The sequence below is a fragment of the Mus musculus genome, chromosome 18, assembly GCF_000001635.26.
Source record: "Mus musculus strain C57BL/6J chromosome 18, GRCm38.p6 C57BL/6J".
Classification (NCBI taxonomy): domain Eukaryota; kingdom Metazoa; phylum Chordata; class Mammalia; order Rodentia; family Muridae; genus Mus; species Mus musculus.
In genome coordinates, this window is record NC_000084.6 from 65204034 (window position 1) to 65219195 (window position 15162).

General features: G+C 45.3%; 1 protein-coding gene across 25 annotated transcripts in view; it reads left to right on the forward strand.

Annotated features, from left to right (window-relative positions):
* Nedd4l (neural precursor cell expressed, developmentally down-regulated gene 4-like) overlaps positions 1-13793 on the forward strand; it is a 333347-nt gene extending 319554 nt beyond the window's left edge. For 23 of the 25 annotated variants that reach the window (XM_030250638.1, XM_030250641.1, XM_006526376.4 and 20 more), the window contains 6 exons: positions 1600-1660; positions 4016-4075; positions 4359-4466; positions 5620-5716; positions 6230-6302; positions 8751-13784. In XM_030250638.1, coding sequence (XP_030106498.1) covers positions 1600-1660; positions 4016-4075; positions 4359-4466; positions 5620-5716; positions 6230-6302; positions 8751-8853 — 502 coding nt within the window. In that variant the 3' untranslated portion in view covers positions 8854-13784. Of the gene's footprint in view, positions 1-1599; positions 1661-4015; positions 4076-4358; positions 4467-5619; positions 5717-6229; positions 6303-8750 lie in introns of all 25 variants that reach the window. The other 2 variants (NM_001114386.1, NM_031881.2) reach the window with 1 other exon arrangement.
* Positions 13794-15162: the final 1369 nt, after the last annotated feature.

The following is a 15162-nucleotide window of genomic DNA, read 5'->3' on the forward strand; positions in this document are numbered from 1 at the left end:
CATGGGGAAGGGACAGAAGTCAGTGTCCTGTCTTCCTCAGTCACTGTTCATCCTATTCTTATTTTTGGAAACGGAGCCTCTCACTGAACCCAGAGCTCATCAATTCAGCCAGATAGCCTATCCAGTGTGCTCCGTGGATTTGCTGTCTCCACCTCTATGCAGAAGGAGCACACCCCTGTGCCTGGCTTTTTGGTTTCTTCCATGGGTGTTGGGACCAGAAGTCAGGTCCTTCCTTACATTCGCATGGCAAGCACTTGAGCAATTGAGCCATCTCCCCAGTCCTTTCCAAAACTGCTTGTGCATACTGAGAATGTGAACTTAATATCATTTTGTTTGTTTGTTTTGGAGACAGGATCTCTCTATTATGCAGCTCTGACTATCCTAGAACTCACTCTGTAGACCAGGCTGGCCTCGAATTCACAGAGATCCGTCTGCTGCAATTAATGGTGTGCACCACCACACCTGGCTTCTCATTTAAACAAAAGAAATGTCTTTTTTGCTTGGCCTCCTAGGCTGTTAAGTGTGGGAAGGAAATTCACCCTCTCTCATGGCTTCTGTGAACTACAGCAGCAAAAAGAAACGGTGCATTATAGTAGCGTGCCAGGTCCTCTTCAGGGATGGATAGCTTGTCTGAAATTCAGAATTGCAGTCGTGGAAATGTCAGATACTAATGGGGTAGAATTAGGGATTGCCGTGTGTGTGTGTGTGTGTGTGTGTGTGTGTGTGTGTGTGTTCTATCCTCTGACTTGCTTTCCATGCTGGAAACTGAGGGAAATATTGCAAACATGCTAAGTCGATCTGATAGTTGCTGTGTCTCAATGTAATCTCAGCCTCTTGCTGTGGAACAAATGGTTGAGTCCACTCATCTTCAGTATTAACAAGTGTTAGTGTGGGCCAGACACAGTAGCACACACCTTTAACCTCAGCACTGGGCAGGCAGGCCCTCTCTCAAATTTTTTTTCTAAAATCTCAGTGTATATACTATATGGTATGATAATATACCCTTAACAACCATGTGCGTACCGTTCACTTGCAAGAAAATGAGTGGATATGAGTGATCACATCCTGACTTTTTTTTTTTTAATTAAGAGATCTTTACATTTTTTTATGTGTATGGGAGTTCTGCCTGAATATATGTCTGTGTACCAGTGTGTGGCTGGTGTCCTTGGAGGCAAGAAGAGCGTCAGATCCCACGAGACTAGGGTTACAGACAATTGTGAGCTACCACGTGGGTGCTAGAAGTCAAACCCAGGTCCGATGGAAGAGCGGCCAGTGCTCTTAACCAACAAGTCATGTCTCCAGACCACCATCTCTTCACATCTGTGGAGCACTTTGATCCCCTGAGGTCTGAGATAGGCCGGGAGACTCACTATGTTCTTGGCAACCTCAGAGCATGGATGTCTCATGATGGTGTGGTGGTGGCTCTTAAAGGAATGCAGGGCTTCACAGTGGGCGGGCCCAAGCAAGCTGATCCCTGCCTCACCCTGTTGTTCAGGGTTCTCTGTTCATCCCTCGAAAGGAGCAGCAGGCCCCAGGCATAAGAAAACTAGTATCAGTGGACGACAGGGGTGACTAACTGTGTGCCTTTTTCTCTCTCAGCTTAGTCATCCAGTGGAGATTTGTGAACAGGGTCCAGAAGCAAATGAATGCCTTCTTGGAGGTAAGCCCTGCTAATGGGGTCAGGATGGGGACAGAGCCATCACGGGCTGCTCACTCTGTTGGCCCTTTCCCAAGATGGGACTGTTCCATGACATGCTGCCTTCTTCTTTTCTTTCTAAAGTGTTCTCTTGCTTTGCTTCTCTCCATTTTTAATTTGTTTTAATAGCATTGCTGCTTGCTTGCTTGCTTGCAACACAGTTTGTGTAGCACATGCTGCCCTGACACCAATGGTAATCCTGCCTCAGCCTCCTGGGGCTAGGATTATAGCGACTGGCTTCCCACCTGTATTTGTTTGTTTGCCTTGAATTTATTTATTTATGTGTGTGCACACACAAGCATGCAAACCCACAGGAGGATCGCAGCACAACTCCACAGAGTTGGTTCCCTCCGTCCACCATGTGGGTCCCAGGGATGGAACTTAGGTCCTCGGCCTTGATGACCAGCACAGTTACAGGCTGAACCTTCTCACCACCAGACGTTTCCACACCTGCTCTAGAGCCATTACCTTGAATTTCTAGGAGTATCTGGAGGTAGGAGAAGTGCCAGTAGTGGTGCCTGCTACTGTGCTTCTAAAAATTGTGCTCTCTCTCTCAGACTCCCCGACCCAGGCATACTGACCTTCCCTACAGAGCCCTCCCCTGTGTGACTCTAAACTTCCTGTAGATTGTCCCCTTTTTATTCTCAGGGCTTTTATGTTATATCCAGATGCCAGCTTTCTCCCTGTGATGGAATAAATGAAGCCACCACCTCTCCTATGCATAGTCTACCACAGGGGACATTCCCCAACCCCTTCGAATGGAGGGGGTCTTTACCATAAAAAAGCATTTCATGTTGGCCAACGTGAAATTCCTTTTTAATAATGATATTCGTTGTTTAAAAGCAGCCCGAAGGGCTGGTGAGACGGCTCAGCAGGTAAAAGTGTTCGTCGGTCAATGCAAAGCCTGACCACCTGAGGTCAAGCCCCCAGTGCCACTGGTATAAGGAGAGAACCAACTCTTGCAGAGTTGTCCTCCGCCTCCACACATGTGTGTATATGCACACAATAAATAAATACATGCATACATACATACACACATACATAATACATGTAATATATCATACATTCATACACACATAATACATACATATATAATATATATCATGCATGCATACATACATATAATATATACATAATACTTATACATGCATACATGCATAATACATACATACATATAATATATGCATAATACATATACATGCACACATACATACATAATACATACATATATAATATATACATCATACATACATATAATATATACATAATACATATACAGGCACGCATACATACATAATACATACATATATAATATATACATCATACACACATACATAATACATACATATAATATATACATAATACATATACATGCACACATACATAATACATACATCTATAATATATACATCATACATACATACATACATATAATATATACATAATACATATACATGCACGCATACATACATAATACATACATTCACACACATAATACATTATATATATATATATATGTATATGTATATATATATATATATATACACACACACACACACACACACACACACACACACGTTATACATACATACATACATACATACATACATACTTACTTAAAGGAAAAACCCAGACCCCCTGGTAGTCATTTCCAGAGTCATTTCCTATTTCCTCTCTCATCAAACAGCTCTCTTAAACTCAGCCCTGCCCTGAGCAGGAAGTGCACAGACATCAGGGCCTAAGGATGTAAGCTGTGAGGGTGAACTTGGCCTTGGCCCATTTTGCACTAAGTTTAAGGAAGAGGTCTGAGGTAGCAGATTCCCAGCCCTGCCCAGCTTTGGGGGAACCACAGTGTTGAGAGTCTCTTCCCGGGTCACCCTCTAACTAATGGCAGCCCAGGGGCCAGAGGCTGGCTTGTTTTCCTGTCAGTCCTAAACCAGCTCACTCAGTCCTCCACCCATGCCTTCAGCGTGCTATTTTTAAGCGTGCCTCTCACACATTTGTGGTCTATGCACGGACACACTGACTCACAAAAGTGTGTCATAAGTGGCTTTTGCAATCCGACTGCCTACGGCATCCCTCGTACCACAGGGTTTCAAAAAGTGCTCAAGTGCTGGAAGCTGCTGGACTGGACGCATTCTCACGTCCTGTACAGGACTTGCTATTATTGGAACTGTGGCCACCTGACACTGTTGTTGCCGCGTGAGCCAGCAGTAAAGAGTGAGCTTTATCTGACCAACTGCAATCTCATTTGATCCAGGAAATCGTTCTTTTTTTGAAGAAAAGGGTGCTTAAGATGTTTTTATCTTTTCCTTTCAGGGATTTACAGAACTTCTTCCAATCGACTTGATTAAAATTTTTGATGAAAATGAGCTGGAGGTTTGTGTTATATTTTTTTACATAATATAAAGTACATGATCTTAATTACCAACTTACTTTGTAAGTGGCATTTTGCATTCTCTGACACATGACATATTGAATGCACATGGATGGAGTCTAGTGTGTGCTCTGTTGTGAGACCGGTCTTCTGATCTGGGGAGGCTTAGCAATAGTCGCCGAGTAGACTTGTTGACTGTGACAGTCAGTTGTGCATTTCTAGTGAAGAGAGAGTTCTCAACCTGCATGTCCCACACCGCTTACATCTGATCGATTTCCTTGCTAGTTGCTGATGTGCGGCCTTGGTGATGTCGACGTGAACGACTGGAGACAGCACTCTATTTACAAGAACGGCTACTGCCCCAACCACCCTGTCATCCAGTGGTTCTGGAAGGTAACGCCAGCTCTCTAGGCCCAGCCTCTGCTTCCGGCTCTTCCTCCCAGTCAGGGCTGAAGTCCTGAGCTCTGTGTGAGGCCCCTGCTGGGAGGTCAGAGTAGGACCACCCTCAGGCATGCACTGCCTCATCCCTATATAGAAATCATTTTCTCAACTTTTTTCCCCCATAGCCATTTTGATTTTTTTTTTTATGTCTTGCAACCAAAGATGCAAATTAAATTCGATTTACCATCCCAGGGCCAGGGTTTCTAGTCTGTTGGGCTCAGAAAAGCTTCGGCAAAGACGGTAAACTAAACAAAAACAAAAAAAACCCCAGCTAATTCCTCTACCAAAAAAGAGTTTTAATTAAAAGATTATTTACATATAAAAAAGGAAATCAGGCCTGCCTAGTAGCATGTACCTTTTTTTGTTTGTTTTAGACAGGGTTTCACTATGTAGCCTAGGCTAGCCTCAAAATAGAGACTCACCTGCCTCGGCCTCCAAAGTGAGTGTGGAATAAAGGTGTGTGCCACTAAAACTAGCAGATGTTGACTTTAAAAAATTAGGAAATCAACTAATATGTTCTAACTTCTGAATGTCTGTTATTATATGTCATGTGCTGATGAGATACAGAGGGGAAGAATCATAATTTTCAAAGATTAGGACTTAGCTTTGGTTTTGGATTGTCTTATAGCGGATCAAATCACTTGCCCAGGAAAGCCAGGTCAGTTCCGGGAGGCACACAGATCGGGTCACAGGCCCATGTATGACTCTGGTTTCCTTCTATTTGTAAAATATCATTGGGGAACTTTCTGTGGTCCTATCTCATCACTTGGCTTCCCCTTGTTTAGATAAGTCTGGAACACTGCTGGTTAGAACTGGCTTCAGGGAGACACCAGATCTCAAACGCAGAAACCTAAGCTTGACCCCATCAAAGGGTTTTCTTTTTATATCATTTATTTTGGCCTGCTGGCAAAAGAAAAAGAGACCCAGACATTCTAAGATTAGAAAGGCTGGGATTGTAGCGACTGTTATAAAGGGTGAGACAATGCCGGTCTTGGTATAGGTGACTCCATGCAGTGTAAACGAGAATTTGGTTGCCTGCCTGCGTTACAGCAGGGTGTGGTATGGTATGTGCTGCATGGTGACAGTGACCCTCTGCCTCCGACAGGCCGTGCTCCTGATGGATGCTGAGAAGCGCATCCGGTTACTACAGTTTGTCACAGGCACCTCCAGAGTACCCATGAATGGATTTGCCGAACTCTATGGTGAGTATGGCATGCCCCAGAGTCCTCTGTCGTCCTATGAGGACCCAAGCAGGCAATGACCAGCCATCTCGGCCCCTTTCCAGACCACATGTATCTGTATTAGTTCCACAGAGACCCACGGAGATGCAGAACAGAGGGCTTCAACCCACAGGAACTGAGGCGGTGTTCCTACAGAGACCCCCTCTCTTTCTCCCCCCACCCCCCTTCTTCATTGTTCAGGTTTTTTAGTTTGGTTTATAAAACCAGATTTTTCAGAATCACCCATATGGTTGAAAGCTCCCTCCTCCCAGACTGCAGGGCTCTTTTTGCTCCATGCATCAAAGCTTTACATTGCATTACTTTCCCCTGAGGTAGAGCCGTGCAGACCAGGGATTTCCCACAGGACTCACCCGGGCAGACCGCACTCTGAGGTTCCTTCTCCCTTTCCCTAAGTCCCACCACAACTTCGTTCTACTGCTTCAAGCCCACTGATGCATCTTTTTCCTTTTCTTTTTCTTTTGTCTTTTTGCCCAGGTTCCAATGGTCCTCAGCTGTTTACAATAGAGCAATGGGGCAGTCCCGAAAAACTACCCAGAGCTCATACATGGTAAGTCACCCAATCCTCCTGGGGGCTGGAGAGGTGGTTTCCATTTGCCCTCTGCAGAGGACTTGGGTTTGGCTCACAGCCCTGACCTGGTGGCTCATAACCATCTGTAACTCCAGGTCCAGGAGATTTGACTTCCACGGGGCACCAGGTACACATGTGGCGCACATACACGTAGGCAGAGCATGCATACACATAAAAATGAACCTAAGGCTGGCCCGGTCTCAGGTGCCAGCGGGGTGAAGCCATCATGGGAGCATAGTACACTGAGCTCTGCCCACCCACAGCTTCCAGTGCAGAAGAACAGTTGTGTAAGACGACAATGCAAATCTTTCCATAAAGGGGAGCGAAGCTTAAGCCATGACTTGGATGGGTCCAGTGTCCTTGTAGGCGGAAGAGTTTAAGTCTCCGTGCTCCCAGGAATCCCCCTAAACCATCTTCCCAACTATTTCAGAGCAGGGGCTGCTTTGCTCACTGTCTATGAGTACGACAGTCCCCGGCCTCTCACACACTTGGACTTTTTTTTTACTCTCACTTTAAATTGGTTGTTTCAAAATAAGGCTAAGAGACGGTGATGGTTCTCCTGCCATCAAGCCTGACAACCTCCGTTGGATCACTGGGACCCACAGGGTGGAGCGAGAGAGAGCCAACTCCTGCAAACTGTTGTCCCATCTCCACACATGCAGACAACAAATGTTTTCTCTTTTTTTAGTAAAATTAAGGACAAAATTCCCCATAGCGACATCAATTTAAATGGCCTTCCATTCACACAGTCTGAGTGACCCATGAGTTGTGGCACCATCATGTCTCTCTGGCTGGAGAGGGAGGAAGAAGTTCAAGGAATTGGCTTGAGAAGAGCCACACGACACCCAGGACAGGGACAGACGCCGCCTAGGAGATTTTATAGCAGCATTCAGCAAGCTCCTTCTAGTCCAAACTCAGTTGGGCTCCCGTGTTTCTGCACAGGCTTTGGCTTCCCCCTTGCTTTGTAGAAGGAGGAGGGTGTGGCCCTGCCTTTCTCAGCATGGTGAGCATGCTGAGTTGATGTGAGCATCCTTTCTCACCCACCGTCTCATTCTTTAAATGCTCTTGGGCTGGGTAAGAGAGAGCATTACTCAATAGGGGTGACTTGCCTTACTTGACATCTTTTGGTCACTTGCTCCCACCCCTTTTGCATATATCCTGATCCAACCCTCCCATGCTCCTGGGAGCATGTCTCTCCCTTTTGCACTTGAACAGAGTCAGAGAACTTAGATGACGTGCCCAAAGTCACAGATTGAAAAGGCAGGATTTGAATTTGCCCGGTAAACAAATAGCCTTGATTTCTTGCAGAAGGCATCCATCCATATTCAAAGACCTCATTCTTGAAGGGTGCGCTATATCCTCCCCACCCCAGCTGAAGCCTTGTTGTTAAGTAGCTTTTAAAGAATGCAGCGCTCTCTCTCTCTCTCTCTCTCTCTCTCTCTCTCTCTCTCTCTCTCTCTCTCTCTCTCTCTCTCTCCATATATATATGAACCTCACTGGTAGCCAACTGAATAGCAGAGGTGACTCAGTTTTCTGGAGCCCAGAATAGCCTGGGCTCTGTTCTAAGGTCTGCAACACTCCTAGGAATGGGGCCCCATGGAACCTTGGCCTTACCCTCTTGTGTAAGGATCTGCATATATTCATGACTGGGGAAAATATATATGTATATACATGTATATATGTGTATGTATGTATGTATGTGTGTGTATATATATACATATACATATATACACTCACACACACACATATATACATATACACTCACTCATGCTCAGAACACACATAACCTTAGCTGCTTCACACCTACAACAGTTGACTCAGGCATGATGGAGCAGAGATAGTATGAGTAGTAGTCTGTCCATCCTTCATTTCTGAGGTGTGCATGCCTCGTGCTCCATGAGTTTTCTTTATAAAAAAAAAGGGGGGGTGTTTTTTTTTTATTATAACTCTGTGTGTGTGTGTGTGTGTGTGTGTGTGTGTGTGTGTGTGTGTGTGTGGTGTGGTGTGTAGGAAGGGGTGCACATGCTACCAGTGTGGTCAGAAGACAACTCTGCAGTCAATTCTCCCTTTCACCCTCGAGTGGCTTCTGGACATTGAACCAAGACTGCAGGCTTGCCTGCTGGACCATCTTACCGGCCCACATGTTTAGTCTGTATATGTTGGTGCTTGTCTTGTCTTTGAATCTCCCTCCCAGCAGCAGCAAAGGAGTCATGGACAGTTGGAAGATTCCTTTCTTTTCCCTGTTGGTCGTATGGCCTGTTTGGCATAGGCACTGTCATAGCTAGAATTTGGCTTTGGATAATAAAATGCGACTGTCTTCTTAATTCCCTAGCTCAAACAGCCAATGCCTATTAGCCAAAACCAGGGAGTGCTGCTATGGCCAGGAGAATGGCGGCCCCTCACCTCTACTTTCCTTTCCTTTGGCAGCTTTAATCGCCTTGATTTACCTCCATATGAAACCTTTGAAGATTTACGGGAGAAACTTCTCATGGCTGTGGAAAACGCTCAAGGCTTCGAAGGTGTGGATTAAGGAAGGCTCCAGCGTCCGGGGCACTGCCCTTCCAGCAAGTTCCAAGCGCACTTTTGCATTTGCCGAGCAGACTTTTGCAGAGCCGGTGGCAGAAGCAGTGGCCTGGCCCGGCTCTGGAGCCCAGCTTGTCTGGGCCCTGCCCAAGTTCCGCCAGGGAACCCAGCCCCAGCTCAAGTGCCGCCCCCTCACCGCCAATTCTCAACTGGTTGCCGTGTACACTGATTACATTTCAGGAGGACGTGTTCTATTTATGTTGTGCCTCTGCAGGCAAAGCCCTTAATAAATATTTTGCATACTTTCTAATGACAATGAATGGAATTAATCACGCTACAGGTATAGTATTACAACTCATGTTTACTTTTTAAAATGATTTAGACTGATTTTCAGCTTTTATTTCATTACAATTAAAGATGTCTCATGTACTTGGAAAAGTGAGCATATTTTTTTTTGTATTTGAATTTCATATCAAGCTTAATGTCAGTGACATTTTTTTATTTTTGAAGTACTTTGACACTCCCAGCCTCTACTTTATTAGAATTGGAAGACGAATTTTTCTTCAAAAGCCTTCTACAGACAAATACTTTTGAAAGAACTTCAAATATAACATTAAGCATAATATTTTTTCCATACTCAGAATGAAAATAAACTGGATATTACCTTTTTTTTTTTTTTTGTACAAATTTAAATACTAGGTCCAGGCTGGAAGAATTGTAACATAGCATGATATCTTTGTGTTAACTTGAAAGGACTGACCCCATTGTCCCTTAGAAGTACTGACGTGTGCCATCACGCATTTAAGACAGGATTGGACTGTCATCTCGCATCAGAAACCGTTACAATTTCCTGTTGCTGTACAGCCTCTTCTGAACTCTCTTCTCTCTTTGGTGTTCATAGAGACATTTCCAATGGCATTGCTTGATTCAAAACCAAGGAAACCAGAACCATTGATCTTCTATCTCTGTGATTGCTAAGCAGTAGCCAAATAACCTTCCTTTGCTGTATCTGCGTCCCTTCTGAAGGCACTTTATGGAGGTCACATCTGGTTTTGTTTCCATTTTTTTTTTTTTTTTCACGAATATCACTCGTGGCGATTGCTCCTGCCTCCCTGCACAAGTCTATCCGGTGCGGTATCTATCAGGTGTGAACTTGGCTGCTAGCGTATGAACCCAGATGTGACGCAGAGCCTCTGCAGCGATCTTCTCCAACTGTTCTGTAATCTCTACTCAACAATAAGGTTTTAGTTACTGTATACACTTAACCAAGTTGTGTGACCTATGACCTACTTTGCATGCTCTGATACTGTGTGCCGCCCCCACCCCCACCCCCCAGGTCGTGTCTGTTGTGTGCTAGTTTAAAAGTGACCTAGAAAGCCCAGTAGGAACCACAGAGCTCAAGCTGTCTGGCTCAAGTGGTGGAAGAGTGAGGGAGTCTGCAGTTTGTAAGTCTCGTTCTGTTGTGTTCTGAGAAGATGCCTGAGGCAGTATGGGAGTTTCAACACCCCTGCTGTCCCTTTAACTTGTATTGTCCTAGACCCTGTCCTGGAAGTTAGAGGACGTGGGGTATTTTTTTTTTTGATCTCTTGCCAGTTGTGAATAAGACAGAAAGACTGTGTTCTCTGTTACGTAAGAAGGGTCTTTGGTAGAAGAAATTGCTCGTGTTTACACAGCTGTGGATGCCATGAAGAAGCCGTGGACATTCTTGGTGGGTGAAGCCCTAGACGATGGAATCCTACCAAGCTGAACGTCGGCTTCTATCCATATGCTATCGAGTAATTATAGAAGCAATTAACACTCACTGTTCTTGCCTCTGGTGAGATATTTTTCTCCTGTAGTTAACAGATATTGGGTGGGGGGAGGGGAGATACTTTTTTTTTAATAACCTTCCAAGTCCAGAACCATCTCTGTTATAGAGTGTGCCAAAGCCTGAGCTAAGCAGTGTATTTTAATCGAAGAAGAAACCAAAATCTGTTCTAAGAACTGGGGTTCTATACCTCTGTAGGCCCTTTATTGAACAGCATTATTCACTAGATGCAAAGGGAGCCAGCAAGATGGCTCAGTGAGTCTGGGTGCTTGTCACCTAGCCTGACATTCTGAGTTCAATCCCTGGGACCCGCCTGATAGGAGAGAACTGACTTCTACAAGTTGTCCTCTGACCCAATAGATTTACAAACAAACAAACAAAAGATTAAAAATAAGAAAAGAGGACTTAATTCTGATCTTTTCTAAGCCAAGAGCAGAAAAGACTTCTTAAATCCACTCCAGGGAATACTTGAAAGGCAAGTCATTGTGACTAACACTTCAGTTCATTGGCCCATGATCATTTCAGATTTTAACAGCTGTTACTGTTATTGGAGATCGGAGAGTTGGCCTGTTAGAAATTAAAAAATACAGTACAGCTTGCCGTTCCTCTGGTTTGTGAAGTTTCACTCGTTGCCTAAAATGCCCGATGCCTCGTCTCCAGACCTTGCTGCCCTTGCCTGGTCATCTTTGTACAGTAATTGTAAATGGCAGTGGAGACTATGGTGTTCCTGAGGGGCAATGGCAGGTCACTCTCCCGATCTCCCTACTACCAGCCAGGTGCTGTTTCCTTCTGAGCTGTGGAGATCACACCATCCTGTCGCCCTGCAAATAATTGTGGATCATTTACCTTGAGGCTGCAGAGTGGGTTCCAGGACTCTTACTTCACTGTGGAGGGACTTCGAGCATCAGGTGGCTCTCTCATGTTCCTGCCCCCTTTACTCCATGCCAAACCTGGGATTAGACAGCCTGCTGGCTCCAGAAAAAAGGTCTTGGTAGGCATTAGTCTATCCTAGGTGCCCCCAGTGCACTGTCCTTGTCTGTCTGAAGCACCCATCTCTACCTTCCCTGGCCAGTCCTCTGACGGTTCACAAGGGCCAGAGATATGGACTTTATTTTTGTTCCCAGGACTGATGTAGCTTAGTGGCAAGTGTCTCCCTGGCATGTACTTAGCTGTAGATTTGATCCTCATTGCTGGGACTGGGGACGGGGTGGATTAGAAACAAAAATTCTGTTTCTGAGGACTTTTAGCAAGAGACAGAAAATCCTGCCATTCTGGTTGGAAATTATATAAACCAACATGACAATAACTGTTTCCCCCCAAAAGGCTCAGGAGCTGACTTTTAGAAGTGAGGTTCAAAGTCTTTAACCACTTCTGAATCTCATATGGCCTGTTGCTCTTGGTCTTGCTAGACTCCCGTTTGTTCTAAGAGTCAGGCTTATGTATAGCAGCTTCTAGCTGGTTCTCTATTATCCTGGTAATATTGTTTCTCAGCTCTGAAATTTGAAAGTCTACGAAGAAAGCCTGGGTTCATCAGCTGCCCAGCCCCACCTCTCCACTGAGCGCTCTCTCTCTCTCCATCTCCCTCTCTCCCTCTTTCCCTCTCTCCCTCTCTTCCTCCCTCCCTCTCTCCCTCTCCCCCTCAACAGAAGGAAGGCTATCTGTTGTCATTCTCTTCCTGGCCAGTAGGAGTGCTGCTGTGCAGGGTCACTGCCTGCCCTGCTCCCTCTCTGGCTCCCAGAAGATCACATGCTACCTCTGTCTCATTTACAAATTGGGGTATATCCTAAGTCATGTCAAACTGCCGATTTCAGGACTGGGATGTGTTTTAAAAAAAAAAAAGAAAAAACAAAAACAAAAAACTTAAACTCCACTTTGTACCTTAGATTTTAAAACTGGGTAGAAATGTAATATACATTGGACCACTTTTTTAAGCCTTAATGAACAGTGTATATACATCTGTGTATGCACACTCCACCCCAGAGTGTTTTCAGTGTGCCAGAGAAGCAGCTGTAGCGTTAGGACATGAGCCTGTCTAGTGTTTCCTAGGAAAGGGATAGTTTTCTGTTGGTATAGCATTTTCTAAGGAAACTACTCACTCAGCGCCTACCCTTTGTTAGAAGTGTTGACGCTCCAAGCACGCGTGTGAAGCACCATGTATCTTGGCCGGTTTCATATTTGTAAGAAGCACCGGTAGGAACCTAAGAGCATCGGTTGGAGTGTGACCTCTGATGCCCCTGCATTCCCGCCACTGTGTCTCTGTGTATTGAAAGCCTCTCCTGTGACCACAGCCTGTGTTGACAGATGTCTGTCTGTCCCTGTGCAATCCAGTCTGGGCCTCAGACTCAGACTGCTGTATCTAGCCTACGTTGTCACAATTTCCTTCTCTGTTAACTCTGTGACTGTTCTTCCTTTTGCTACTCTCGACGTAACATATATACATATGTGTGTGTGTGTGTGTGTGTGTGTGTGCTATCCAAATATATTTGTATATATTTGTATAGCATTTTTACACTTTAGGAGTAATCTGGAATTCAAAAGGGAATGAGAGCTTACTCCCTTCCACAGTTTCCTCCAAGCCCTGTCCTGAGAATTCTGACCCTCGACACCTGAGAGAACCCTAGAAGGACATTATTAGCTTGCTGTCATTTCTGAACCCAGGATCTGTCATCAAATGAAACATGTTTAAAAAGTGACTCTGAAGGTGAAAAGAGTTTCAAGCATTCCAAATGAATTCTCAGCGTTTCTTAACTTTTTATTATGACCCCCCTCCCCGCCCGCCACACACACACACACACACACACACACACACACACACACACACACACACACCTCCTAACGCAAAGCTGAGTGCTATTTGATACAATAGTCAAAACCAAACTACCTTGACATTTTTCTAAGACAGCTTAATGGCTGATGCTCGTCTTCACAGCCCGTGGCGGGCTTTAACGTAGCTCGAATCTGGTACACGCATAAAGTTTTACGGTCAAGTCCTTTTCTTTCTTCTTGAGAGACCTAAAGAGATACTGTAGCTTGTTTTTCTGATGGCAAATGGGAACTGTGACAAAGTGAAGTCCTTGTAAAGCGGTGATACAACTTGTCAAATATTTAATAAAGAATTACGGAAGCTGGAACATTTCCTACATAAGTATCATGGGTTGTCTGGCTTAAAGCTTCTTCAGGAATGGTTCATTTCAATCACGTCAGATATTTAAATGACTGCAGATTTTAGGTGTGGTCATTTCCTTAATCTGTTATACGAGCCCCACCTTAGCGATGGAGTCTGCCCTGAGTTCTCATTATAAGGCTCATTTGCCCCCATGCACATGCTGGGTTTTGTCTTTTTTTTTATTAAACCTGAGCATTGCCCGCTTTATACAGCACTCATGGTTTTATCACTCCATCCCCAGGAAAGCAAACTGACTTCACCTCTGCTTGCCAGTGTGCCCCGGACTGGGAGACGGTGAATGACATTAGCAACCAAGCCACGGTGGTTCTCAGAAAGATGGTCTGGATATCCAGATGTATGAAAGGTTTTCCACTAAAATTCAATCTCTTGGGACTGGAGAGATGACCCGGTGGCTGCTTTTCATTAGCCAATTAGTGCTTTCCCAGAAGTCCTGAGTTCTCTACCGGGGCTCCTTGGGCCCAGGGCTGGATAGAAGGCTCAGTGCCTCAAAGAGTGTCCTTTCAGCACTGCACCTTTGCAGTGGCTGCCCAGAGGCCACCCTCCCTCCAGGTTGTGCCCTGTGCTGTGGTGTCTCTCTGTTCTTTTCTACTTCTGAGCCCAAGCTGGCTCAGGCTGCCTTCCCTCTGGCTGCAAATCCCAGAGCAGGAAGGGTGGCCCTGGGAGATATAAGGTGAGTGGAGACTGTCACCTGCACCTCCAGTAGAGTGCCTTGACCCTGCTGAAGACAACCCAAGCTTGTCACCTTAGGGGTGCTGGCCTCAGTCCTTGGAGACATGAACCCTGCAATGTTACTTCTTGTTGGTGCTGCTGAACTTGCCAGCACGGGAGCTGATGGCCTGTTCTAAGCACCTCTATAGGCCCTATCCCCAGATGCTGGTAGAAAATCTTTGTCCTCTGTAAAGAAAGGGCTTACCTTACAAATCAGTTCAGGGGTGTGGGGGAGTCTAGAGTAGCCAAGGGGTCTAAAGGGAGAGTTCAGATGCGGTAAGAGAAGCCTATTGCTTGGGAGGGACCTTGGTTAGCTGCATAGAGCAGCCCCTGGCATCACTGCATCCCTGGCTTGGATTGTCATTCCAGAATGCTCCTTCATGCCACCTCCAAGTCAGTCCCCACCCCTACATCTCAAAGTCCTTCTGAATTTTCCCTAACACATTGGCTTTGTCTTATCTAGAATTTCCCGTAGAACCATATAACTTACTCCGATGTTTGTTTGTTTTTTCCTAGTTGGAGTAGCTGTGACTCTTTAACCTCATAACATTTACTAAACCAGACCTGAGGATGTAGCTCAGTTGGCAGAGTGCTTCCCTCCTATGCACAGAAGT